General features: G+C 55.7%; 1 protein-coding gene across 3 annotated transcripts in view; it reads right to left on the reverse strand.

Moving 5' to 3' along the window:
* The window catches only part of LOC128933722 (ankyrin repeat and fibronectin type-III domain-containing protein 1-like), a 194765-nt gene extending 167912 nt beyond the window's left edge, over positions 1-26853 (reverse strand). Inside the window, exons 1-2 of one of the 3 annotated variants that reach the window (XM_054270778.1) lie at positions 26748-26853; positions 4481-4674 (exon numbers count right to left, since the gene is read on the reverse strand). In XM_054270778.1, the coding sequence (XP_054126753.1) occupies positions 4481-4674; positions 26748-26833 (280 nt within the window). In that variant the 5' untranslated portion in view covers positions 26834-26853. Of the gene's footprint in view, positions 1-4480; positions 4675-24967; positions 25926-26747 lie in introns of those variants that run through there. The other 2 variants (XM_054270777.1, XM_054270780.1) reach the window with 2 other exon arrangements.
* Positions 26854-27473: the final 620 nt, after the last annotated feature.

The raw sequence follows: 27473 nt of genomic DNA on the forward strand, positions 1-27473 counted from the left end.
GCATCGTGTAGATTTTTTCTCCCCTAGTTTCAATTTAATAAGCTGCTGCTGCTCCTCTCCAAATGTCACCTCACACAACACAGGAACTGCTGTTTGAAAGCTGTGATTATTCCATGCACAAACACGTCAATCGGAGGCAGATCCAGGCTGCCATTGTGAGACAGCACCGCTCTGGGAGCGCAGCAGGAGCACTGACACACCAGAGGCAGGGGACACGCAGGGAAACCGCACATGAAAGGAGAACCTGCTCTCGTGCTCACTTGAGATGTCCCAGCCACTGCCTGTGCCACCTGTGTCCTCAAGACTGTCCCCTCCCAGCCCCAGAGCTCACCCAGACACAGCCCCCACTGCTCTGCTGCCCTGAGCAAGGGAGGGCCAGGGCCATGTGCTGAATGAGGGCAAGGATTCACCTGCTGTACCCACCTGCTCCTCTGTGCAGGGCACCTCACCCAGGGACGAGGAGCTGGGTTTCAAATCCTACAGAACAGCTGTGCCACATCTGCTCTCACTGATCCCAGCTCCCCAAGGATTTTGCAGCTTTTGGTCTTGTCTCTCATCTGCAGGAGCTGTGTTCTCCAGCAGGAGCTGGACCAGAGGCAGCTGCTCCCTGGCCTGCCCAAGGGGTGATCTTTACCAAACTGGGTCCTTCCTCCCTGCACAGAGGGAGCCACCACAGGACCTTGTCTACCCCAAAATGCTTTTCTACCTGCTGAAGAAGCTTGTCTTGACTGCTACCAAACAAGTAAATCAATGATCAAGCCCAGAATGGCCAGAAGGGGAAGATCAAGAAGTCAGAGAATCAAAGACTGGTTTGGGCTGGAAGGGAAATAAAAGCTCATCTTGTTCCAACCCCTGCCACAGGCAGGGATGTCACTCACTAGATCAGGTGGCTCAGGATCCCATCCAACCTGGAGAGAAAATACCAGGAACAGAAGCAAGCCCACAGACTGGAGGCCAACAATCCTCATGCTCTTGTGTCTTGGAGCTGCTCACCCTCTGCCACTCAGAGCTGTGCCCTCAACATCAGCACCTCTGGAAGATCTCCTGCAATAACAATTCCTGCAAACCCTTTTTTCTCTGAATTTGAGGTGCTGGGGAGGACACACATCAAAGGATGGAGGGAACAGCAAGGACAGAGACCCGGTGCCTCTCTAGTACATCCTCTACAAGTAGAAGAAAAATTATTTCCAGGGTCCTGGTTTAAGCTCAAATCCAGCTGCTTCCTTGTGGCTTCTTTATTTTCCTCCCATGGGCACAATTCCCAATAAACTCACGCCAACCATGCTATGAGTTAACTTCTTCCCAGATCCACAGCAGGGCATGGAGCCAGCTCCTGAAGAGCTCTGCATGTTGCTGACAGACAAGGGAGAGTGGAGGCAGGGAAGTGCTCCAGAGTGGTCTGCTCCTTCCAGGTGCCAGAGGAGGGAACTGCAAGGGACCAGGCATGTAAACCATGCAGGAAGTTTCTGTGCAGGCTGCACCTCAGGGCTGCTGCAGTGCTCAGAGGCTGAGAAGAAGCCCCTGCCTGATGTAGAAGGAAGAGGTGAGAGAGCAAAAGGAGGGCTTTTCCTCAGTCCCACTCCTAAATCTTCACACTGGAACAAGGGATAAGAAGCAACACGCAGCTCATTGCTCTGTGCCACCAGCAGGTGTGAGACCTCCTGGCAGAGTGCAGTGGGACACCCAAGGGATAATGGCTTGGACAAGGCAGGCACTGTCCCCTGTCCAGTCAAGCCTCATTTGTGTTTGTCTTTCCCTCTCCAGGGCTTGGAGCCATAAGGATGTGGGGTTAATCCTGGAGCTGCTCCAGGCAAGGAGTTGAAGGATATAGGATGGAGAGGAAGAGCTCATAGCCTGTCCAGCTGACCCCAGTACTGTTATGGGTGTCCTGCAGGGGAAAACAAAACCAGACCAGCAGGAAACCCAGACCTGCTGACCAGCCAGTTCCTGAGCTCATGGAATGAGGTGGAAGGTTGTTTTGAAGGGAAAGAAGGGCTCTGGGAGGCTCAGCAGCCATGGACTCAGCTCTTCTGCCCATCTTCAGGGTCCCGGCTCCCCACCAGGCACCTTGGTGTCTTCACAAGGACCTGCAGAGGAGCTGTGGTGCCACAGCAAGACATCCTTCTGTGACCTCCTGTCAAGTGCCAGAGCACATCCCTCCTCCAGTGCTGACACACTGGAACCATGGGACACAAAGGAAAAGGCTGAGGAACACGTCCCAGTGGTCAGATGAGGATGTCACATCTCATCCATGCCAGACACAATCACATCTTCCATCTTGCTTGGAGATTCCTCTGCTCATGGCCCCCAGAACAGCATTGAGCAGAGTGCAGTTCCTCTCCAGAGCCATGAACACTCCTGAAGATGAGCTCATCACCTCTCCCAAGGACAGCCCTGCTCCTGCCATGTCCCTGTGCATGAGCCTCCTCCTGAGCTGGTTGTGGTCCTGCATCCCCCCACCTTCAATGGGGAGTGGTAGTGCCTGCTCACAGCAAATTCACCACTTCTTTAGGGAAAGGACTTATGCAAGAATGATGAAATGGTTTGGGTTGGAAGGGACCTTAAAGCCCATCTCATTCCAGCCCTTGCCATGGGCAGGGACACCTTCCACTATCCCAGGCTGCTCCAAGCCCTGTCCAGCCTGGCCTTGGACAGTTCCAGGGATCCATGGGCAGCCACAGCTTTCTGGGGACCCTGTTCCAACTTCTCTCCATCCTGATGCCCAGCAGCCCAGCTCTTGCTCATAAATCCTTACGGGAATCCTGCATTCCTGGTCAGCATCCCAGGGCTCGTTAACCTTCAGCACCACATGCTGCTCCATTCCCTTTGTGCTGTCCAAATGTCCTACCCTGCCAGCAGTGGCATCTCTTCTTTTTCTGCTCCGGGACATCATCCTGACAGCCTTCATAAGTAAATAATTAGCAGCTCCTAATTGAGCCAGGAAAACAAAGTGGGAGAATCTGGACTGAAAACAACACACTCACTCATCCACTGCTCTGGCTGTGGAGGGAGCCCTCCAGTCTCCAAGGGTTTTCCTACTCCTGCTCCTCTTGGCACCCTGGCCCCTTCCAGCCATGAGCAAAGGAAGATCTCAGACACTTCTTAGGTGCACTCAGAGTTTCCATGATTCCTGCCATGCAGGGAGGGTGTGCAGGGGGTTTGCTCCAGGACAGCTGTTCCGCGGAGCACGAGCCTGTCTGCACTCCCAGGACAGCAGGAGTCTGCAGCAGGAGGTCAGGTGTTTGCAGTGGGGCTGACCACAGGGCAACATCACCCCACAGTCTGACCCCAGCCTCCCACTCCTGTCCTTCAGCTCCAGCACAGCTCCCTGGAGGCACCAACAGAGCAAATGGGCACCTGCAGGGGTGCAAGGGAGCTCTGGATGCCATGTCCTTCGTGGGGGAGGCTACACAGGTTTCCTCCCATTCCAAGACCCACTCTAACAATTTGATGGGCTGAAGGAAAACCCCCAGGTCCCACACATGGCAGCAGTGGCTCAGGTGCTGCAGGACACCCAGGAGCTCTGTCATGACAAGAGTGGCAGGATGGGCTCAGCCATGTACAGAGATCTGCTCTGTGCACAACTTTTGGGAGAATTAGTAGCATCAGGAAATGAAATGTAGCATGCAAAGCATCAAAATTAATCCAGGGTTTGGACAGCTGCTCTGCTGAGCAACACACGGATCTGACTGTGAGAGGGATAATTTAAAAAACCCCATTAAAATAAAAAAATCCAAGGGTGCTGTTTGAAGGGAGCTGTTTTATAAGGGTTTTATTCAGCACTGGACTGTCAGCTCTGGCTTCCAGGCTTTATCTTTGTTTCAGTGTTAATAATCCCCCTTCCCATCACTTTTATGGTCCCAGCGTGATTCTGCTGGCACCAAAAGCACTGAAACACTTTGGCCATCAGCAGCTTTGCCAATAAACTTGCTCAGAGCAGCTGGCCCAGCAATATTAGTATTTCATCAGGATCAGCATGAGAGTAGAAGAACATTATAAAAATCCTTAGGGCTGCCCAAACACCAAAACACAGTGCTAAGCTGGGAGCATTTGCAAATTTCCAAAGCCAGGGCTGTGGGAAGAGCACAGCGATGATGTTCCTGCCACTGCTCCTGGTGCAGAGCAGCTACAAGTGAAATAAGACAGAGGCACCTAGGCCTGGGCATTGGACAAGGAGGCCCCAGGGCGGTGGCTCACCCCAGCACCCTCAGGCAGAAGGCTCCAAGCCTCACCCCTCCACCTCGGGTGGCTTCCAACAACCTGCTCTTCTTTTTCACCAGCATGATATGAAGGATGGGGAGGTTTAAGTATCAAGCTCAAAGAAAGACTCAACCAGGGGCAAAACCCCCAAAAGTTCACCAAGAAGCGCTATTTTCAGAGCAGAATACACTCCAGGTGGGCTGGAGCGGGATCTGTACCCCTGGAGAAGCGGGGAAGCTTGGCTGGGATCCCGTAGGCACAGAGGGGCGGGCGCACTCACCGGCAGAAGGCACCGTGCAGCCTTTCTGGTGCTCGGAGGCCGAGTGCTTCTGGAAGGGCTTCTGCTCCGGCATCTCGTCCCGGTAGGCGGCGGGCTCGAGCAGGGGCAGCCGGCTCAGCACCGGGGACTGCGGGATGCTGGGCAGCGTCCGCGACTTGCCCAGGAGCGGCCGCTGCAGCTTCCTGTCCAGGGACCTGCGGGGACACGGCGGGACAGGCCTCAGGAGGTGGGACGGGACACGGGACAGGAACCTTCAGCAGCTGGGATGGGATACAGGACACAGGACAGGGGCCTTCAGCAGCTGGGACGGGACACGGGACAGGGCTTCAGCAGCTGCCATGGGACACGGGACACAGGACAGGGGCCTTTAGCAGCTGGGACAGGACACAGGACAAAGGACACAGGACAGGGGTGTTCAGGAGCTGGGATAGGACACGGCTTTCAGGAGCTGGGATGGGACACAGGGCTTTTAGGAGGTGAGACAGGACACAGGACAGGGCCTTCAGCAGCTGGGATGGGACACAGGACAGGCATATTCAGCAGATGGGATAGGACACAGGACACAGGACAGGGGTGTTCAGCAGCTGGGACAGGACACAGGGCTTTGAGGAGCTGGGATGGGACACAGGACACAGGGCTTTCAGGAGCTGAGACACAGGACACAGGGCTTTCAGGAGGTGGGACGGGACACAGGACACAGGGTTTTCAGGGGGAGGGACACAGGACACAGGGCTTTCAGGAGCTGGGACAGACAGGGTTTTCAGGGGGTGGGAGGGGTCCCTCAGGCCAGGACCCCTCTGTGACACACACGCAGCCCCTGGCTGAGCACAGCCATGCCCTTCATGGAATCACGGAATTGTTCAGGTTGTAAAAGCCCTCTAGGATCAGTAAGTCCAACCCTTATCCCAGCACTAAACCATGTCCCTAAGTGCCACATGCAAAGGTCTTTTCAACACTTCTGGGAACAGTGACTCCACCATTGCCCTGGGCAGCTGTTCCATGAAAAAAATTTCCCCAAGATCCAATCTAAGCCTCCCCTGGCACAATTTGAGGCAATTTCCCCTTTGTCCTGTCCCTGTTCCCTGGAGCACAGCCATGCCCCCCGGCTGTCCCCTCCTGTCAGGAGCTGTGCAGAGCCACAAGGTCCCCCCTGAGCCTCCTTTGCTCCAGGCTGAGCCCCTTCCCAGCTCCCTCAGCCCCTCCTGGTGCTCCAGCCCCTTCCCAGCTCTGTTCCCTGCCCTGGACAGCCTCCAGCCCCTCCATGTCTGTCTTGTCATGAGGACCCAGAACTGACCCCAGCACTGGAGGTGCCCCAGCAGTGCCAGCACAGGGATGGTCACTGCCCTGGGGCTGTGGCCACACCATGGCTGGTACAGGCCAGGTGCCACTGGCCTCTTGCCCACCTGGGCACTGCTGGCTCAGCACCACACTGCACCCTCTGTTAGCAAAGCTGCTGCTGTGCCAGTGAAGCCTTCTCCCCTGGCCACTGTAATTAGGATTAGCATCTTGAGCTCCAAGGCACAACCAGCACAAAAAGAATTCAAGACCCCAGCCCACCCCAAAACTCCCAGATAATCTGAATTAACCAAATAAAGAAACCAGAGGGTTCAAGACTGAAGGGATAAAAATTTCCTTTGAGACAATGAAACCCCCATTAAACATCATCCACAGCACCAGAAAGGGATTTGAGGTAGAAAACAGGACACTGGACAGCTACTAGGGAAGGTCCAGACTCCAGAAAGCCAGACTCACACAAAAGGGACTGCAGAGGTCCTCAGGGTGTCATGGAACATGCAGAAACATAAATTCAATGTCTCTGCGAGGTCAAAACTCAACTGAGTTTGAGCTGGGGCTCCCAACCTGCCAGGGTGAGCAGGACACAGCCCATGTGTCAGGGTGACCACGCACAGCCACAGTCCCAAAGCCCAGGGGCAGCCCAGGGCCACAGGAGGCTCCTCAGGTGCCCTCCTGGGGATGACACCAGCCCCAGCAGTGCTCCAAGGAACCCAGAAATGCCATAGAAAGGAGCAGAGCCCAGCACTGCTGTGGGGTGTCCTGGGCTGAGGGTTACCCCAAGGCTGTCCCTTGTCCCCTGCTCTCACAGAACCCAGAGCTGAGCCCAAATGAGCTCCCCAGGACACCCCAAGGCTGTTCCAGAACCAAAGAATGCTTTGGGTTGGAAAGGACCTTAGAGATGATACTCCAACACCCTGCCATGGGCAAATCTCATAATGAAGGGTACAGATCATTCAAATTTCCATCTAAAACTCAATTCTTCACTGCTTATGCTCATTTGTTCTTGTGCCAATATTAACCTTTAGCTTAAATAATTATCCCCCCTCTACGGTGTTTGCTCCCATGATTAATTTCCATTATAATGAAGTCCCAGCCCCTTTCTGCCTGCCTTTTTCAAGGCTGATTAACGCAAATTCTTTCAGTCTCCTCTCACAAAATTAGCTTTTATTTCCCCATGGATATTTCCACACCCCTCACTGCCCTCCCTCTCTCTTGGACTCAGCTTTTTCCACCCATTCTGGAGCATCACAGAATCCCAGGATGGTTTAGGTTGGAAGGAACCTTAAAGCCCATCTCGTTCCACCTGCTGCCATGGCAGGGACACCTCCCACTGTCCCAGGCTGCTCCCAGCCCTGCCCAGCCTGGCCTTGGGCACTGCCAGGGATCCAGGGGCAGCCACAGCTGCTCTGGGCACCCTGTGCCAGGGCCTGCCCACCCTCACAGGGAACAATTCCTCATTCCCAATATCCCATCCAGCCCTGCCCTCTGGCAGTGGGAGCCATTCCCTGTGTCCTGTCCCTCCATCCCTTGTCCCCAGTCCCTCTGCAGCTCTCCTGGAGCCCCTTCAGGCCCTGGCAGGGGCTCTGAGGTGTCCCTGGAGCTTCTCCTCTCCAGGTGAGCACCCCCAGTCCTCCCAGCCTGGCTCCAGAGGGGCTCCAGCCCTGTGATCATGCAGACCTGAGCTCCTGATGCAGACAGCAGGGCAACCCCTCTGCCTCCCTGCACGTTCCACCACTAAATTTTATCCTATTTCATGCTCCAGTGCTCAGGGTCACACAGGCAGAGTCTATCATGCCAAAGCTGCTGACCCTCAGTGCTGGCCTGTCACTGAGATGTTTGTCACCATAGCTCTGCACTCCCACTCCAGGCACAGCAGCAGCTCCAGTGGTGCCAGTCTGGTGTCACTCAGGAGGGCAGGCACAGGGCCAGAGTGGTGCCACCGCTGTGCAGGCACCTCCCAGGGACGGTCACACCCAGCCCTGGGCACAGGGGCCGGGGCAGAGGGCAAGCCCTGCCAGCCCTGCCAGCCCAGAGGGCACAGAGCAGGGCTGGGCAGCACGTGCTGACATTGGGTCAGCAGCTCACTGCTGTAAATCCATCCCATTCTCTCTCAGCTGCCAGCTGCTGCTGCTCTCTGGGGCTGGGCAGGGGCAGCAGTGCCCAGGGCAGCAGTGCCTCAGCTGTGCCAGGCACTCAGCACCATCCTGCCACCCCAGGCCCCACGCTTCAGTGGGATCAGCATGGAAACAAGATGTGCCAAGAGATACAAAGCCAGAATTAGCTTCCCAAGCAGTTTCCATTCCAGCAGAACATTTGTACATCTCATTGTAACATATTTCACTGGCACAAGGCAACAGGGACAGAGCTTAACACATCGCTGTGCTGCATAAATGAGTTCAAAACATTCCTTTTTCTGTGCATGTAAATCCCAGGATACCTGTGTACAGCTCCATCACCTGCAGAACCCCATTAGCATTTTAGTGCTCCCGCTCCTTTTGTGCTCACAGGGCCACTCACAAGAGTTACATGGGGAAAAAAAACAGAATTCACTCTGTTAGAGAAGCAATTTTCAAGCTATGTGTCTTTAGGCAACGATTTATATTGTCAGAAAAAGCAAAGCTACTAGAAACCTGTTTACCACTGAAATCTGAGCTCGAATTCCCAAGCACAATTGAGCTCCATGGATTTACTATCCCACTTGTCATTGTTGAACCACAGCTGGCACATAAGTACCACACAGCCCCTCGTTCATCCAACCCCCTGGTGGGCTGGGGAGGAGAACTGGGAAAAAGTAAAACCCATGAGCTGAGGTAATAGTTGAAATACAGTTGTTAGTGGGGGTTATTATTGTTATCATTATTGTTGTTGTTGTTATTGTAATAAAAACGGAGATAAGAAAAAGAGAGAGAGGAATATAATCCCGGATAAACAAGTGGTGCCCAGCACAGTCTCTCACTGCCCAAAAAGCCCAGCCTGTTCCTCAGCAGCAATAGGCCTCTCCCAGCCATCCCCCACACTCCACATTGGGCATGACATTCCATGGTCTGGAATATCCCTCCTGGTCCTTGGCACCTCCTGGCGGGCAGAGCATGGGAAATGGAAAAGTCCTTGACCTAGGGAGAGCATTTCCCAGCAACAACCACACCAGCAGCGTGTTATCAACACTGCTCTCATCCTGAACCCAAAACACAGCCCTGGACCAGCCATGGGAAGAAAATGAACTCTGTCCCAGCCCAAGGCAGAGCTGGTGCACAGCTCCAGAGCTGTCAGCAGCCATGCCAGGCAGGACCTGACAGCACCAGGAAGTCACATTGCATCTCCGTCTGCTTCCCAAGCAGGCGTCCCAGCTGGGTGCTATCAAGGATGCCACATCCCATTAGTAAAAATCCCTGATGGAGTGTAAAGCTCAATTAGAAAAGCCACAATCAACACTTTACAGCCTATATTTAGCTGCCGTTCGGCATTTGGGTAGGAAGGAGAGCACATAATCGAGTCATGACAGGGGTGGAAAAATCCTCCTGGCTGGGTGTGAGAGCTCAGGCAGGAGCCCAGGGACAGCTCTGGCACTGCCAGTCCACAATCACATGGGGAAATGTGGGAACATCATCAGGGCAGGTCCTGCCCCAGCCCCCGGGACAGCTGTGGGGCAGGAATGACAGTGCCAGGCAGGGGACAGGGCTGCTCCAGCACCCCCAGCCCAGCCACAGCCCCACACACCCAGCCCCACGGGAGGAAAACCAGCAGAACTCATCTCCAAACCTTGCCATGGTGATGTCCTTCTCCAGCCCAGGAAAGACAGGGGAAGGGCTCAGATAAAGGGAAGGGAGGGAGAAAGAAAAGTTTACTGCAAATTAGAAGGCAGCTCCTGCAGCCCCCCTGCAAGCTGGGAACAAACTGCACACATCTCCAGCCTCTCCCCCAGCTTGTATCTGTGGGGGAGAAGCTGCTCTCTGGAGAGCACTTCCAGCCCAGCCCAGGGAGTGTGGAGTCTGCAGCTTCCCAGGGCACGATGGGGGAGTCACCACAGCAGCCCAAGCAGCACCAGAGAGAGCAGCAGGAGGGGAAAATAACCCTAAACCCACTGCTCCCACAACCCAAAAAGGACCCCAGTAAGCCTCATTGATTTATATTATTTGCCCAGGAACAAAGCAAGGAAAGCTCCTGCACGTGTCCTGGAAACGCCTGAGGATGCTGACCCTGCAGAGATGTCCCACTCCTGGGACCGGGGGAGCCTTTGTGCTGCCACAGCACCCAGTCCCAGCAGCTGTGACACAAACCTGAGCAGCCACCCTGCCAATCCCCCCCCCCGAGGCAGCTGCTGCTGGAACACAGCAAGGAGAGCAGCTTAACCTGGGGGGGAAACTAAGGAGGGAAAGGGGCAGAGCAGCAGGGCAGCAGCTGCTCCAGACCTTGCCCACCTGCCCACAGCTGTGACTTGGTGACAGCCACATGCCCTGGGAGGGACACTGAGGCCACTCCCAAGATCCAAGGGGGACGACACAAAGAGCTCACAGCCCCAAAACTCAAATCAAAAACAGACAGAGTAGACAAAGTGCTCCTCCTGCAGCACCACAGAGCATCCCACAGGTAACTGGGGGGGCTCCTCCACCCCCTCAGTTAATTAATTCACTAAATCTACCCAGCAAAGGAAGTTGATAGAGCAGAAGGTTGGGGGAAGAGCAGCTCAATGTGGTACAGGCCGAGAGGGTGGCAGGGATAGGGGCCAGGAGAGCCCAGCTATTGCACAGGGACAGGTCTCCCAGATCTTCCCAGCCTATGGCTGCTCACTCCCTTCCCAGCCCGCTCCTCCAAGGAGGTGTAACTTAGCAACCTGACCTTAAAAACTCAGCAAGGGCTCCAGCTGGATTCGGGAAAATGAGAGATGTTCCAAGGCAGGAGGAGCCATTACCCACCAAAGTCCCTCTGAAAGCAGGTGGGGTGTGGGGAGGGGGGTGCACCTCCTGCACAGCCTGAGCCCCATGGCAACACAAACAGTGGCTGCAAAATGGAAACAAAACAACACAACACCCACAGCCATGCCTGAAACAGCTTATGGAGATGCAGCTGGGTGTGACAGGTACAGGGGGTAGGGATAGATGGGATACTGGGAAGAAATTCTTGGCTGAGGGTTGTTGAGGCCCTGGCACAGGGTGCCCAGAGAGCTGTGGCTGCCCCTGCATCCCTGGCAGTGCCCAAGGCCAGGCTGGGCAGGGCTGGGAGCAGCCTGGGACAGTGGGAGGTGTCCCTGCCATGGCAGGGGTGGGATGGGATGAGCTTTAAGGTTCCTTCCAACCCAAACCCTTGTGGGATTCTGTGAGGTTCCCCCTCAGTGCTCGGCTCCACGGCACGGGATTCACCCTGTCCTGCCACGGTGCCTCACCCCAGGGCAGACACAGAACTCACTCCTGGGACACTCCCCCAGGCTGGGCTCAGCCCCCAAAGCCCAGCTGTGCCTCTGACCCCCCAGCAGTGCACAGTGCTCACTGGGGGTGAGCTCTGCTCTGAGCCACGGGGCTGAGCAGAGATTTGAGCAAGGATCTTCTCCATCCCCACCCCAAGAGCAGCAGGAGACAAGGCAACATCCACCTGCAGCTGGTTTCTGCACAGGGGCTCTGCAGGAGGAGAGGGGAAGCACAGGAGGCTGTTGTGCCTCAGAAGCTCTTTCTGGACAGAAGCACGAGGCAGCAGCCCCTGGGATGTGCCTCAGTGCAATCCAACACCCAAAGCATTGGCAGGACCCCATGGAGGGCAGGGAATGCAGTTTAAGGGGATCACAGAGCAGTGCTGAAGCCTAGGGAAGGAGTAACACAGGTAACACACAGAGTAGCCTTGGAAACCAAAGCCTGAGGATTTTGGCAGAGCAGAGCCTTTGCAGGGCATCCTCACCTGTTCAAATCACCAGTTTGCTCTGCAAACCTTATCAGCTGTGAGCAAACCTGTGAGTCACTGGCACTATTTCCAGTGACCCTGTGGATGACAAAGCCAAAGAAAATCACTGAGAAATCTTCCTTTCACATTCAAAAACACCCAAACAAAATAGCTTCCTTTCTGGCTGGCTGGTGTATGTGTGTGAAGAGTGGAAAATGAGAGCTGAAACAGAGCATCTTTCATCTGACTGTGAGACAGTTTCAAAGCAAAACAAAACCCAGAACAGCATTCAGTGAGCAAGTTCAGAAAAGGAGAAAACCAACCATGTGAAGCTATAAAAATACCTTCCCAGGCTCAGCTGTGAGCTGGTAAATACCATGATTCCCACCAGCTGGTTTCCAAAAGCTTCTTCTCCTGCCACCTCTCCGACTTGCAGAGCATCTCTGCAGCAGGGCCATCACCCCAGCACTGAACTAAACACCACTGGCATCCTGGGAGTAATTGCTGCTGTCCCTACAAACTGCACTTTGATTTGGAGGGGTGTGGGAGGGCAGGACAGGTGGGTCACACACCCCTTGTGTTGAGGACAGCCCTCAGGAAACATTTCAGAGCTGCCTGGAGGAGGGTTCAGCACCATTCCCTGCTATGAGCCCCCTGTGCCCGAAGCCCAGCCCTGCCCCAAGCACCCCAGAGACTGGGAGCCAAGTACCAAATGACCCTGAAAAGGGCCAGAAGTTCTTTTTGTGGCAGATGCTCACACCCTGAGCTCTTGGGTGTCACAGCAGCCACTGCCCTCAGCCTCTGTCCCAGCAGGCATTTACCCAGGGCTAAAGAGCTGCTGCTGCTGCTGCTACTCACCCCTGGCACCACGGCACCATCCCTGCACACCAAGCTGGGCAGAGCCATCCCCAGGGAAACAAGGTGAAAAACACAAGCCCTTCATGGCAGCACTCACAGCCTATGAGCTGTGCCTGTGTTTTGTAGCAACGCCTCCATTTCACCATTCACTGGAATCCAACTGGTGAACAGACAAGGAAATGCATCGGAGCCAGACACTGCCATTCATTCGTTCAAAAGTACGTTGGTTTCATCGTTAAAATAATCTTTTTTCCCAGCTCTGTTGCAGGCAGTGAACGACATCCCCAGGCAGGGGGATGCTCCCCCTACTCCCCAGCCCAGGAGCACCCCACGGGGCCTTTGCTGGTGGCCACCCTGCCCTCCCTGTCACCCTCTGTCCCTGTGGTGCCACCAGACATCCTCCACACCCTGCAGTGAGAGGAGCCCTGTGCACTCCCGGCCCTCCTGCTGCCCTGGTCACACCCCACCAACGGGGCAGAGCAGGGACCAGGCCCTGGGGAAGGCTCTGGCAGAGCCCAGCCAGACCTGCCAGAGCTGCACCTGCACAACAAAAAGTCCCCAAAGACAAAAATTCCCTGGGGCCAGGGAGAGAAGTAGGAATATTCATGGAACATGAATATTTATCCTGTTCACTGGGTTCTCTCTGATAAATGGGGAGAGATGGCAGACAAAGGTGAAATTAATCCCAGCACAACAGTGGAGCAGACGAGCATCCTCCCTCCTGGCAGCTCCAGAGCGTGACCTGCATCCTCAGGGACCAGTGTGCTGACTGTCCCAGGGTCCTTGAGCTTATAGCCAGGCTGTGCCATCCAAATGAAGCAGACAGGATGGCCAAAGGCATCTGGGATGCTCCACAAGAGCCTCAGGGATCACCCTCCAGACAAGCAGCACTGAGGCTCACAAAGGAGGGTGTTTGAGATGCAGAAGGAAGCTCCTTCCAGGCTGGCAGTCAGCTCACGAGCAGGACCTGACTCCCAGGGACACAGCAGTGCCTGGCCAGCCCTGAGGCAGGAGATACACAGCAGAGCATGGCTGGGACAGAGAACCTTGCAGAGACACAGCAGAGCATGGCTGGGACAGAGAACCTTGCAGAGACACAGCAGAGCATGGCTGGGAACACAGAACCTTGCAGAGATACAGCAGAGCATGGCTGGGACAGAGAACCTTGCAGAGACACAGCAGAGCATGGCTGGGACAGAGAACCTTGCAGAGACACAGCAGAGCATGGCTGGGACAGAGAACCTTGCAGAGACACAGCAGAGCATGGCTGGGAACACAGAACCTTGCAGAGACACAGCAGAGCATGGCTGGGACAGAGAACCTTGCAGAGACACAGCAGAGCATGGCTGGGACAGAGAACCAGGCAGGGACACAGCAGAGCATGGCTGGGACAGAGAACCAGGCAGGGACACAGCAGAGCATGGCTGGGACAGAGAACCTTGCAGAGACACAGCAGAGCATGGCTGGGAACACAGAACCTTGCAGAGACACAGCAGAGCATGGCTGGGACAGAGAACCTTGCACAGACACAGCAGAGCATGGCTGGGACAGAGAACCTTGCACAGACACAGCAGAGCATGGCTGGGACAGAGAACCAGGCACAGACACAGCAGAGCATGGCTGGGACACAGAACCAGGCAGGGACACAGCAGAGCATGGCTGGGACAGAGAACCAGGCAGGGACACAGCAGAGCATGGCTGGGACAGAGAACCAGGCAGGGACACAGCAGAGCATGGCTGGGACAGAGAACCTTGCACAGACACAGCAGAGCATGGCTGGGACAGAGAACCAGGCAGGGACACAGCAGAGCATGGCTGGGACAGAGAACCTTGCACAGACACAGCAGAGCATGGCTGGGACAGAGAACCAGGCAGGGACACAGCAGAGCATGGCTGGGAACACAGAGCCAGGCACAGACACAGCAGAGCATGGCTGGGAACACAGAGCCAGGCACAGACACAGCAGAGCATGGCTGGGACAGAGAACCTTGCAGAGACACAGCAGAGCATGGCTGGGAACACAGAACCTTGCAGAGACACAGCAGAGCATGGCTGGGAACACAGAACCTTGCAGAGATACAGCAGAGCATGGCTGGGACACAGAACCAGGCAGGGACACAGCAGAGCATGGCTGGGACACAGAACCAGGCAGGGACACAGCAGAGCATGGCTGGGACAGAGAACCAGGCAGAGGGAGCAGCCCCAGGAACAGCTCCTGGATGGGAAGGACAGAGCCCCAGAGCCACCCCAGCAGGAGCCAGGTGACCCAGTCACCAGTCACTCCTGTGACCCTGTACTGGTCACTCCTGGTCACCGGTCACTCCTGTGACCCAGTCACTGGTCACTCCTGGTCACTCTGGGGACCTGCCAAGGCCGCAGCAAACGCCTCCCACTCCTCAGCCTCACCACACCTGCCACAGATCGTGCCCCAGCTCCCAGCTTTTCTTCTGTGGTGTTTCTGTATCTCCTTTTGTCTCCTCTGAAACATTTCGGAGACAAAAGCTAATGAAGCACAAGTAATGGATGACAAACATCCGGCTCACAGTAAAGGGCTGGCTAATTTACAAGATAAATAACGGAGCTGCCTCCTGTGCATTTACAAACACCTTTCAGGGAGGATGTGGAGGGTTCAGCATCACAGCCACCCCCAGCAGCAGCTCCTGCCCTCCTCCCTCAGCCCTGCATTCCCAGGAGAATCCCTGGAGCGGGACTGGAGCCGAGATGCTCCTGCACCACAACCCCCCAGCAGCTCCTGGTCCCGTTCCCAGTCCCATGACACAGGGCTGCTCTCCCCTGTTGCTTCAAAATCCAAGTCACACGACAGAGGAGACAAAAAGCTGCTGAGATCATCTTGGAAAGGACACTGCTGCTCCTGACAACCATAGGGGAGATGCTTCAGGCCTCAATTTTATGTGCTTCAGCACAGGAAGACACTCCAGGCAGCTGGTGGAGCTGCTTGGTTTGCTTGAAATCCTTTAATTTCTGCAGCATGACCAAGTTTTCCAGCACTGGAGATGAACAGGGGGCCAAGCTGATCCATCTCTGACTATTAATCCCTGGCAAAAATAATTATTTGTATATGTTTTGGTCAAAAAGCAGATTTTTAATCAATCATAGGCATGCTGCTGTTTTAAACCCTCCCTGAGCACCACCTTTCAACCAGAGCCTTAGGCTGGTTTTCATTTTCCTCTGAAGCACAAGAGGCAGGTCACCACCATGGTCAGAGAGACAAGCTCATTGAACAGAAAAAGATTGTTATGCTCCCAGTGTATCACAGTAAAAATTCCTGAAAAAGAGAGTTTTCAGTGCAGGAGTAATGGGGGCTGAGGGCAGCTGGGAGCAGAGCTCTGGAAAAGCCCAGTAGCTGCTCATGGCTGGGATAATGAATTTATCTGTCTTGTGAGGGGAAGAACGGGAGCAAACAGCCCCAAACCAGACCAGAGGAAGCCCAGCCTGGGCAGCAGCACTTGGGGACAAGATTCCTGCAGGGCAGAATCAGGTCTGGGTCCCAGGCAGCCCCAGGGCCCCACTGCACAGCAAGCACTGACCCACAGGGCTGGGCTGGGGGTGCAAGGAAGCAGAGCCCAAAAACCTCCTATTTCCAGCCAAGAAATGGCACAGCTTCAGCTGCCAGGCTGTCTGGAGAATCACAGAATCGTCAACGTTGGAAAAGACCTCTAAGCTCATATAATGCAACAACCAACCCAGCACCACCTCCTTTTTTCATGTCCTCAAGTGCCACATCCACAGATTTTTTCAATGCTTCCAGGGATGGGGACTCTGCCACCCCTGTGAGCAGCTGCAGAGGAAGGCAGAGCCAGGTTCTGCCAGGGAAACACATCCCTGCTGCAGGAAAAACATCCCCTAAAACCTCAGCTGGAAGGGCCTCCCAATCTCCCAGTGAGGAACTTGTGCCTGCCCCATCCCTGGAAGTGTCCAAGGCCAGCTGGGATGGGACAGTGGAAGATGTTGGAACAAGGTGAGCTGAAATCTCCATTCCAGCCCAAACCATCCTGGGCTTCTGTGATAAATTTTATCTCTTTGTTCTTTAAAGCAACATAAAAATGCACTGGAGCTTTCCAGTTTTTCTACAAACATGGATTTGCAGCCAAAACATAAATGTACCAGAGACAGCCACACAAATCCTGCACACAGGGCAGGCAGCAGGGGACCAGAGCATCCAAGCAGCCAACAGGAACCAGTGCCAGCTCCAGTGGCTTCCAAACACCTGTGGAAGCACATGGATGCTCCAGGCAGCAGCACCACACCCAGGGGCTGCCTCAGATGGGGGCTCTGCTCTGCTCCCCCATGCCAGGGGCTGCAGCAGCCAGGGAACCAGGAGGAGCTGCTCATTCCTGTCTGCATTCTTTCCATCGAAAAAATCCAAAAATGCAAACTAAAAATATCTTGCATCAATTTGTATAATTGCCAACTATTCCTACAGGAAAAAGCATAGAATTTTTGCGAGGGGAAAAAAATGTTTTAATTATTGAAGTAAGTATTCTAGTTTTCCCATTTGAAATATTCCCAACAGTAGCGTCCTTTTTTCCTTTCCTCTTTGAAATGCTGCTTCCTGGGTCTAGAGAAAATCTCTTTTGTTGATCTATTCCCTCTCCCTTCCTCCCCAGCTCTCCCAGAGCTGGCTCAGCCCACCTCCTGCAGGACAGCATCACCTGGGTGCCCTCCCCAGAGCAGCCCTCTCCTCCGAGGGGGCTCTGCCCCCACCAAGGGGCTGTTTGAAGGACATAACCCACCCAAACCCCCTGCAGGAGGGTGCCAGGCTCCTGCCCCAGGGGATGGACAGAGGATATTCTGTGCCCAGACACCTCCAAATCCCACTGGCATCTCCTCCCTGCTCCCAGGCTCTGCCACCATCCCACGGGCACCCACAGCTCTGACACTTCCATCCTTCCACTGTCCCCACGTGTGGTGCCAAAGACACCAAGCCCCACCTGCAGGTGACACCGATGCAGAGGGACATTTCCCAGGTATTATGGGGCAGGCAGCACACCACAGCTGCCCTGTGCCTGGCAGGGCCCCCCAAATCCCAGCCCCACCTGGAGCAGACAGAGCCAGCCCTGCCACCCAAGCCAGGACCGGGGCTGCCCAGCGTCGCCTTGCCCCTGGGGGCTCACAGGGACTGCCCTGCACAGGCAGGAACAGGCAGAGAAGGGCTCCAGGAGCAGCCCCATTGGGAACCTTCCCGTGCAGCCAGCACTCCCCCAGGAGCTGTTAACATTGCCTCTGCTGTCTGGAATCCCTGTGCATTGCTGGGGCTTGTGTTTCCTACGTGTGCCCCCAGCCAGCTGTGACTCAGTGCCACAGCAGTGGGAATCAGGAGCCCCAGAGCCTTTCGAGCAAAGTGTGACTCACAGGCCAAGGCTCTGCTGGAGCAGCCAGCTCTGCAGTCACGCTCTGTCTGTAATTCCCCTCCATACCAGCTTCACTCCCTTCCTCCCACTACCCATCCAACTACCACTCCAAAATAAAGGATGCCCATTCATCTTTTTCTGCCTCATCCAGGCAAAGATGAGCTTCAGCCGGGGCAGAAACTAGGCAGCTCCCAAGCTCATCTCCTGTCCCACAGATTGGTCTTCAAAGGAAACTGGAAGCCAAGGCAGAAAGGGAAAACAGCAGGTGCAAGTCTTGTCTTTACCTAAAACATGGCCCCAAACCCCAAAAAGATGAGCCTGAGGGCTCAGATGTGCTTTCAAGTCTGTCAGATCCAATACCACCAGCTCCCAGGCCACACATACCTGTACTTTTATGGGACAGATCTCAAACACCCCTGGCACACAGCCATGGGAGCAGGATTTTGAGGAGCAGGAGGAGGCAGAGGCCCAGAGCTTCCCTGGCTCTGTCCATCACCTCCCCCTGCACCCCAACAGCATGGGGGGACAGAGCCACAGCCCAGAGGCCAGGAGCTCTGTGGAACTGAGCCCACATCAGTGGGGCTGGAACTGGGAATGCACCCATTGCATTCCCATGGAACTGGGAATGTCCCCAAGAGCACAGAAACCACAGAGAACCAGGATAAGTCCAGGTTTGGTGGAGAGGCCCCTTGCAAGGACAGGTTTGATGGGGAGATTCTTTCTCCATGCTGCTCCCCAAGCCCCCTCCTGCCAGATCCCAGGCACGGCGCTGCAAACAGGAGGGAGAACAAAGCCTAAAGGCTTCTTTAGGTTTAATATCCAAAACCCAGGCAGCTCAACCAAGCAACAAAAGCTAAATGTCATTTCCTCCCGTGGCACTGCCACTCTGCACACAGCTGTGCACATCTGACAGCTTGTCATCGTCATGAGCCACCGGGGACACAGCCTGGGGAGAGCTGGCTCAGAGCACAGGGGACGAAGGCTCAGTCCTGAGCCACACAGACACCAGCACCCAGAGAGAGGGGACACCTGAGTGACCCTGCCAGGCACAACCACACAGGGCAGGTGGGAAACAGCACAGAATCATGGAATGGATTGGGTTGGGAGGGACCTTAAAGTCCATCTCATCCCACCCCCTGTCATGGCAGGGACACCTCCCACTGTCCCAGGGTGGGGAGCTCTGTCCAGCCTGGCCTTGGGCACTGCCAGGGATCCAGGGGCAGCCACAGCTGCTCTGGGCACCCTGTGCCAGGGCCTGCCCACCCTCACAGGGAACAATTCCTAATTCCCAATATCTAATCTAAATGTCCCCTCTTGTAGTTTAAAAGCATTCCCCTTGTCCTGTCACTGTCTACACTGTCTGTAATAAGTCGCTCTCCCTCTTTTTCCAATCCCCTTTTAGGCACTGGAAGGGGCTCTAAGGTCTCCTCAGAGCCTTTTCCTCTCCAGCTCTCAGCCTGTCTCCATGGCAGAGGGGCTCAGTCTTTGGAACATCATTCCAAACAAGCCTCACCCAAGAGGACACAGGTTGCCCTAAAGGCAGCCCCATACAGAGCTGTGCAGCCTCAGGCACCCCAAAACCTGTCACCACATTCCCAACCTCCAGCTGAACGAGGCTGAAGTTTCCAGCTCCAGCCAGCCCCAGCTCCTGGAGCTCTTTGCCTCATTCTTGCCCAGCCAAGCTGCAGAAGTGCTGGGCTGCCTGTTCCAGTTAAGAGGATTAATGGATGCTCAGCACCTCGGTGAAGCAGGCACGGGCTGAGTCACCCACACTGGATTCAGGACTTCCAGCACCAGCACTGCCCACTTCCATGCAGTGCCCATGGACACTGATCTGTTAACAGGTTACAAAAAATGGGAATCCATGCAGCCACACACGTTTTCCTGCTGGCATCTCAGCAGGCAAGGAAGGTGTGAATGCTGGGAAGTTTGGAGTATGAGTGTCACAAACATTTTGTTGACTAATTCCAAGTGGAAACTTTCCACTTAACCCAAAACACTTCCCAGTTCCTTGCTAGTTTTCTCCTTTAAAACACAGATATCCTTCCATATGGACGTGTCATTTGGAAGCAGAAAGATTCAAACATTCAAAATGTGCCAAAAACAAAGTAGGAAAAGTCAGTCAAACTCTCAGCCACTCAGGACAGCCCCTCAGAGCTGCCCCTTTGGGCACCTTTACATGGCACCCTTACCTGCCTCATGCTGTGTGCTGCTAACACAGGAGCTGCTCCCTCAGTGCAATTTCCCAGCCCCAAAACTTGCAGTTCCTCCTGTCCCCCACCATAATCGTGTGCCTGAACACAGACGTGCTGTCAGAGCTGAGGAGGTATTTTTAAGAACCCAAAAACAACTAAGCACAATCATGCCAGGAAAACATTCCCCACTACCCCTCCCCACTCAAAGCCATCACACTGCACAGCAAGGACATGAATCAGGGTATCAGTGTGGAACAGACCCCTAAAGGAGAGGAGGGAACAGCTCCCCATGGCAAAAAGCAGCTCCTTGGTCCAGCTTCCCACAAGGCTTGGGACAGGCTCTGAGCCTGGACCCACCTCAGCCCCCAGGAAAGCAAAGATGACCCCCAGCACCCCTTCTTCAGCTGGAGATCATCTAATGACAGGGGCAAAAACATTCCCAGGAAGCTGGAATTTTTACATAATTTAATTCTTACATAATCGAATTCATTGTTAATTAACACCAGCTTCCAGCTCAGGTACTGAGAGAAAAAAGGCAGCAGAACCCTAAAGCTGCCACCCTGCAGGCCCAGCACAGCCAAACTCCTCTCCTCCCCCTCTGCCACGCTGAGCTTCTCTGGCCTCCACCCCAAGCCCCTCTCCTGGAGCCCACTGAGGATGCAGGGGCTTCACCCTCAGGTTTTTGGGGCTGTCAGCTCTGCTGCCTCCAGGGCTGAAGGTGCCCCAGGAGCAGAATGCAGGATCCAAACCCTGGCACAAATTTCCCCCTCTATTCCCACACCCTGAACATCTTCTTTTCCATAACCAGGCAGTGATCTCCTGAGTTCATCAAAGCCCCTCTGTGGGGACCCTGTGGGGCTGTGGGGGCCACAGAGAATGGGAAAGGTCACAGAGGGAACAGAACTTCCTGAAGCCAGGGAATGGATCCATCTCAGAACAGTCCTGGGCCAACAGTGAAAGCCACTGAATCAGTCCCCAAATCCCTGCCTAGAGGAGAAATTTCTCTCAAAAGCCACCTCTGGATGGGACTTGAGATTTTTAATGACTTTCAATTGGAATTTTTAATGATTTTTTAAATTAATTAGCTACTGTTGCAGGTCACCTCTGTGGCGATAGAACTGGCCTTCTCGGGCAGTTCTGCTGTCCTGCATTGCACCCACACTGAGAGCAGCTCCAAGAGTGTCCTTGAGAAATTCCCCCACCCCCATTAACTCTGCCATGGGATCCCTGCCCTCCCAGAATCCATGCAGGCCCCAGGTCCCAGCCCAGTGCTCTCCCAGCCTGGCTCCCTGCTAAGCAGCCCTGGCAGCCAACAGCAGCCTGGGAAGGGCCATCATGTTCCAGAGAGTTCCAGCCCACCCTGGAGCCCCCCTGGCTCATTCACAGCGGGCAGGGCCGCTCTCCAGCCCAGTGACAGCACAACAACACAACAATGACGTTGTCATCCACTTTGCAAAAGCTGCAGGAATCCAAAATCGGCTGTCCAGACCTTTCAGATTACAAACAGCTCACTAAAAGAAGAGCTAATTAGTATAACTTGCCTTTCCCTTCCATTTCTCCTCCATCCCAGAGCAGAGCCTCTGTGCCCTTCCAGACAACACACAGAGCTGGGCACAAGCACCTCAAGGCTGGCACCACAAAATAACACAAAGAACAACAGCCCAGAACCTCAGCAAGCACCATGAGCTCCTCCTGTGCTCTCTCACAGGCACCTGCACCCAGTTCTGCAGACAAATCCTCATATCCCTGCCATGCCCCGGGCTCTCATCCCTCAAGGAGCAGTCCTGCTCCAAGCCTGTCACCTGGAGTTTCTTGTTCATCCATCACTGCCCCTGCTAGACAGAAAAAAGTTGCTGCAAATAAATCAGCTGCTCCCCTGGGCTGGGCTGGGCTTGGCTGGGGTGCTCACTCACACTGCCAGCCCCTGTCCCAGCACAGCAGCACAGAGACACTCTGATCCCCTGGCCTGTCACACCTGGGGCCTCCCAGCCCAGGGACAACCATGCAGGTGATTGATTCAATAACAGCAGGCAGCAGTGCCACAGCCCCTCCTGCAGCACAGGGCTCAGGCTGGGGGAGCCTCCAGGGACACAACACACAGGGACAAACCAGGACACACTCTGTGCCACAGCTGGGGCAGAGCAGGGGGCAGGGGCTGAAGAGCTCCTGCAAGCAGCACCTTGGCCCAAAAGCACCTCGAGTGAGATGATCTCCTGCCAGGCTCCACTTCTGCGCACAAGTCTGAGCTCACCAGCTCTCAAGCCCAGCAGACTTACTCATCCCAGCTCACTCATGTTGCCTTATCTGGAGGCGTAGTTTAAAAATGCAGGAATATTATTTAAAACCGTAACTGCACACCTGCTGATTTCTGTTAGGTCCTATGAGAATGCGTGGGACCACTATATTTAGAATTTAATAACTCCAGTCAGTGCAAGCTCTCGACTGAGTACCTGCCTACGTCTGTTCCCTGTGGTCCCAGGGGATTATGCAGCCTTGGTAAGCGTGGTGGGAGCCTGGCTGCCCTGAGCAAGACCAGGGCAGGGCTGTTAGACATCACCCTGCTGAACCTGGCTGCAGGACCTCTGACACCTCCATGTGTGGGGAAACGTGGCAGTTGAGGATCTTATCTCCATGGTTCACTTGCCCACAACAGAGTGAAGGAATGAAGTAAAAGCAGAAAGCTGATCAGCAGAGGTGGAAGAATCGCCATCTAGAGCAAGGGCAGGGTCAGACATTGCAGCAGCTGCATTGTGTTGGCTTTTGGATCTCAGCCATGGAGATTTCCTGGGGCTTCTCAAGGTACAGACATTGGGGGGGCAGCGAGGAACAGGCAGAAGCTCAAGCAGCTGGGGTGACAAGTGACACTGATTTCAAAGCATTCCACACTTCAATCAACACTTAGTTTTACTTTCATAATCAGCCGCGGCAATCAAGGGAACGGGCTCAGTATCCACAGGTGCACTCGAGCCCTGTCACTGTGGGGGTCAGGGACACCAGGAAATCTGTCCCCAAACCCACACCCAGCCCAGAGGAGCTGCCCTGGAGCAGCTGCATGGCCCAGGGGGCAAAGCAGGCAGAGCACAGCTCCATGCAACTCGAGCTTGGCCACAGCAGAGCAGCCAGGCACACGCAGGGTCTGTGCTTGGGGGAAGGGGCCCACCAGCCCCACACGGCACTAAGCCCTGAGGGGCAGTGGCCTTGGTGGCCACAAATGATGCACAGTGAGCCACAGTCCTGCATGAGGGGACAACTCAGACATAGAATGGTTTGGGCTGAAAGGACGATAAAGCTCATCCTGTTCCATTCCCCGCCATGGGCAAGGATGCCTTCCACCAGAGCAGGCTGCTCAGAGTCCCACATCCATAGCCAGCATCCCCAGGAAAATTTGGTGTGTGAGCTCCACACCATCAGTGCCACTTCTGTGTGGCTCACGTCCCAGAGCTAGGAAGGCACCATGACATCTCCCATTGCAGAGGAAACCACCCAAGTCACCCCAAACCCCAAGGTTCAGGGCAGCAGCACCCTGTGCATGGGGGCGGCACCTCCTCCTCCCCCTTGGGCTGGGCATTGGCACACGCTTGGCTACACACAGCAAACCCCAGGCACGCCCTGTGCTCAGCAGCACCTGGACAACAGACCTTCCTCACACCCAGCTCCACAGCAGGACAGCAAAAACCCGAGGGCAGAAACCAGGGTTTCCATCCACAACGCCACAAAGGAGCAGAACAAAGCTGCTGGCTCTGCCAAGAATGTTTCCTGAGAAACGTGAGTGGGGAAGACTCCTCTCCAGCCACCGAGGGCAGAGGGGAGGCAGCAGCGGCCGTGCTCATCTCACTGTCTCAGCAGCAGCACAGGCAGCAGCAGGGGCTCCAACTTCATTTGAATCTGTAGATATTTAATTACCTTTACAGAGCACAAAGTGCTCAGCAGCCAGAGAGGAAGGTAAGTGAACACCTTGGTGTTATTTTGTGCCCTGTGTGTCCCCTACACAGATCCACACCCCACAGCAGCAGGGAGGCACCGACTGCAGGTCAGCAGGAGATTTGGGGACACACTGCTCAGACTGAGCCCACACAAATGGGGAAGAGCCCAGAGCAGCACTGAATGCTAGCTCTGTCCTACATGCTGCACGAAACATCCAAGGAGAAGCCACCCAGGCACAGAGCAATTTTCTTAATTGCAGTAACTGTGTTTACATGCAAAATAAGGATGTGTGCAACCCCCCCAACACAACTCTGAGCACTCACATGCTCCTAGAGAATTTCCAGTCAGCCCAAAGGCCATCTTCCCCATCCTCACTATGATCCCCTCATCAATCCATACCCCAAACAAGCTGCCAATGAGCCATGTGTCTGTCTGCCCAGAAGAGCTCCCCTCTCCACTGCCCAGACCCTTCCAACATGACAAGAGACTGCATCAGCACCTCATACACACAGATTCCACTTCACCTGAGAAGCCACTTCTTGCTGCCCCTGCAGAGAGACCTCTGCATGGGGCAGGTGGAGGGGAGGGCAATTTCAGTGCAATGACCTTGCCCCTCTGATGAGGGGACAGTGCAGTGGCACAGCAGAGAGCACCAGGCAGAGGAAGGCAGGCACAGGTGCATGTGGTCACCCATGAGACACCCGAGATGTGCCACCAACACCTGGGACATGCCCTGGGCAGGGAGACAGACGCCAGCTCACAGAGCCTGCCAGAGACATCTCACAGTGAAGATCTGTGTGGGAGCCCCGGACAGGAACGGGGCGATGCTCCCAGGGCCCTTGGCTTGCTCCCAGCCCCCTCCCAGCCCCAGGAGAGCTAAACAGAAAGCAAAGCACCGAGGATCACACATTCCATCCCGCAGCCCCCGGCACACACGGAGGCACCAGGACAGCCGGGTCACTGCCAGCCCGTACCTGCACTCGGTGACACTACAGCAGCAGCTCCCGCTCCGCCGGCCCCAGCGCCTGGAGCGCAGCTCCGGCCGCGACTTCCTCAGGCTGAAATACTCCGTCAGCTTCCCAAACGAAGCCATGGCTGCCGCCGGTGTCCCTGCGTCCCTCCGCACGCTCGTGCATGCTACACCCCAGCTGTGCCCGCTGCCCCGAGCGCTGCTCCAGCCCTCAGCCCCAGGAGGGAGCGCGGCCACAGGGACCCAGCGCAGGCCAGGAGGAGCTCAGCCACCACCAACTTGGACAGTCCACAGCGTGCTCCAGCCAGCCCTCAGGTCTGGAGGGTGCTAAGTCCTGTCTCCCTGAGCCAAGCGCAGGTCACAGCTCAGGGCAGCTGAACGTGTATTTCATGTGACGCTGCAGAGCTGAGTGAAGGAGGAAAAATTAAAAGTGCTCGCTGGAAAGGGTCCCTCGGTAGCACTGGCACAGGTCTGCGAGCCCCCACGGCGAGCGGGTGGAGGAGCTGCCCTCTGAGCAGGTGGCCCAGCGTGGCTGTGGTGGCCCTCGGATGAGGAAGGGGATGGGGTTTGATCTCAGAGGTGATGAGAAACTCCAAGAAATCGGATGTTCAGATGAATTTCCAAAGGGTCTTACAGCATGGAGAAGATCCCCGCTTGGTCTTCCCAAGGCTATTCAGAGTCCACCAGTTTTCCTCCCTCCCTGTTTTCCAGAGCAGATGGCACCCTCAGCTGCCAGCAGCACCTACCTACCATGACTTTCCAGCCTGTCACCAAACACCTGAGCCCGAGGAGAGGGACAGACATTTAAAGCAAGCGAGGCTGATCCAGTTAGAGGTCACCTGTGAGCTCTGCTCCCCATGCTCCAGCACAAAGCCCTTCCGCAGCAGACAGCAGACACGGGGACGCTGCGAACCCGAAGGGAAATCCTCCTGCCAGCCCTCCCCTAGTCAGGAGCACTTGTCTCTGCATCCTCGGCGCCTGACGCCAGCTGGGCGGAGAAAAAACAAGGGCTTCAGAAAAAACCACCCAAACCTTGCTCCAGCCCCACGGAGCAAAGCCAGATCAAGTCAGTGAAGCACATCCAGGGGAAGGGGTGTCTGACGGCAACTCCAGCAATGCCAAGAGAGGAAACAGCAAGGAAAACTGGTGGTAACTCAGCTGGCAGAGCCCCAGGCTCCCTGAACACCCTTTTATCCCTCTGGTGTGGATGCCATGTTAAAAAATAAACAACCTGCATTCATTGCTATTTCCCTGCTTAGAGCCATGCCCTGCAAGCAGCCCCTCGCCACCAGGGACGGCCATCCGCTGCCGAAAGCCCTTCCTGACTTCCACTTCCCTCCTCCCTTATTATCTTTCTTTTCCTGTAGACTGTGGCTCAGCTTTCCCCTCGGAATTGAACGCCTGAGCAGCCGGGCGCGCCCCGCGGAGCACGGCCCAGGGACACCGGGCAGCCGCCCCCGCCGGCTGCGTGTGACCGGCACAGTCACCGTCCCCGTCACCGTCCCCGCCCGCGCTTTTGGGGGGGTCATTGGTTCGCACCATCCCCACTCGCTGCTCCCCGTTCCGGGCGCTCACAGGCATGCCGCTAACGGAGCCAGCGCCGCAGACCTGCCCACAAAGCAGGGGGCTGGCGATGCTCGGGGGGCCCCGCGGCCATGGGGGACCCTTCCAGCACCTCCCCGGGCACACACGGGGAGGGAGAGCGGGGCTGCTCCCCTCTCGCAGCCGGGGAAACGCAGCTGGTCCCGCACCGCTCCGCACAGCCACCCTCCCCCGGCTCCCACCTTGTCCCTCCGATGGGCTCCGCCGCAGCCGGGAGGGCTCCAGGGCGCTTCCCCGAACCGCCGGGCTTGTGCCGAGGGCAGAGCATCCGCCGGCTGGCTCCGGGCGGCGCAGCGACAGCCCGGAACACTGTCACCCCTCTTATCTGCCATCGGCTCCCCGTTACCCAGCACGGTGAAATGCAACACGTCAAAGGAGGTCAGAGCAGAGCGGAGGAGCCGGGCAGAGCAGAGGGGGCCGGCAGGAGGCAGCGGGAAGCAGCCGAGGGGGGCGATCAGAGAAGGGGAGGCAGAAAAGGACAAACTCTTGTTCCCCCGCTATGGGAACAGGCACGGCAGCGGCTCTGCCGCAGGAAACTGCGCCGGGCACACACACCTCGGAGCGTGGCAGGACAGCGGGGTCACCTGGCAGCGGGGATGTGACCTGCTCCTGGCTGTGCCAAGGCAACAGGAGAGGGGCTGGACAGGGCAGCAGGAAGAGGGGAGAGGAAGAGCGGCGTTAATTTGAATCCCTCACTTCCCCCCTTCCTCCACCACCTGGGAGGGCAGAGGAGCAGCCACGCTCCCCCAGGGATCCTCCTTTGGCATTTGCAAAGAAAAACAGTTTGGGGACAAAAGGGCAATTTGGAAGACTGCAGGCACAAAATCCGAGGAGCAAGGCAGACTTCCCCAGCACTCCGGGGGACACCCTAGAGCCAGGGACAGCACACATTGCTGCAGCACCCTGCG

This window comes from Melozone crissalis, unplaced genomic scaffold (genome assembly GCF_028551555.1).
Source record: "Melozone crissalis strain CALT ecotype California unplaced genomic scaffold, PUWL_Pcris_2 ptg000012l_1, whole genome shotgun sequence".
Classification (NCBI taxonomy): Eukaryota; Metazoa; Chordata; class Aves; order Passeriformes; family Passerellidae; genus Melozone; species Melozone crissalis.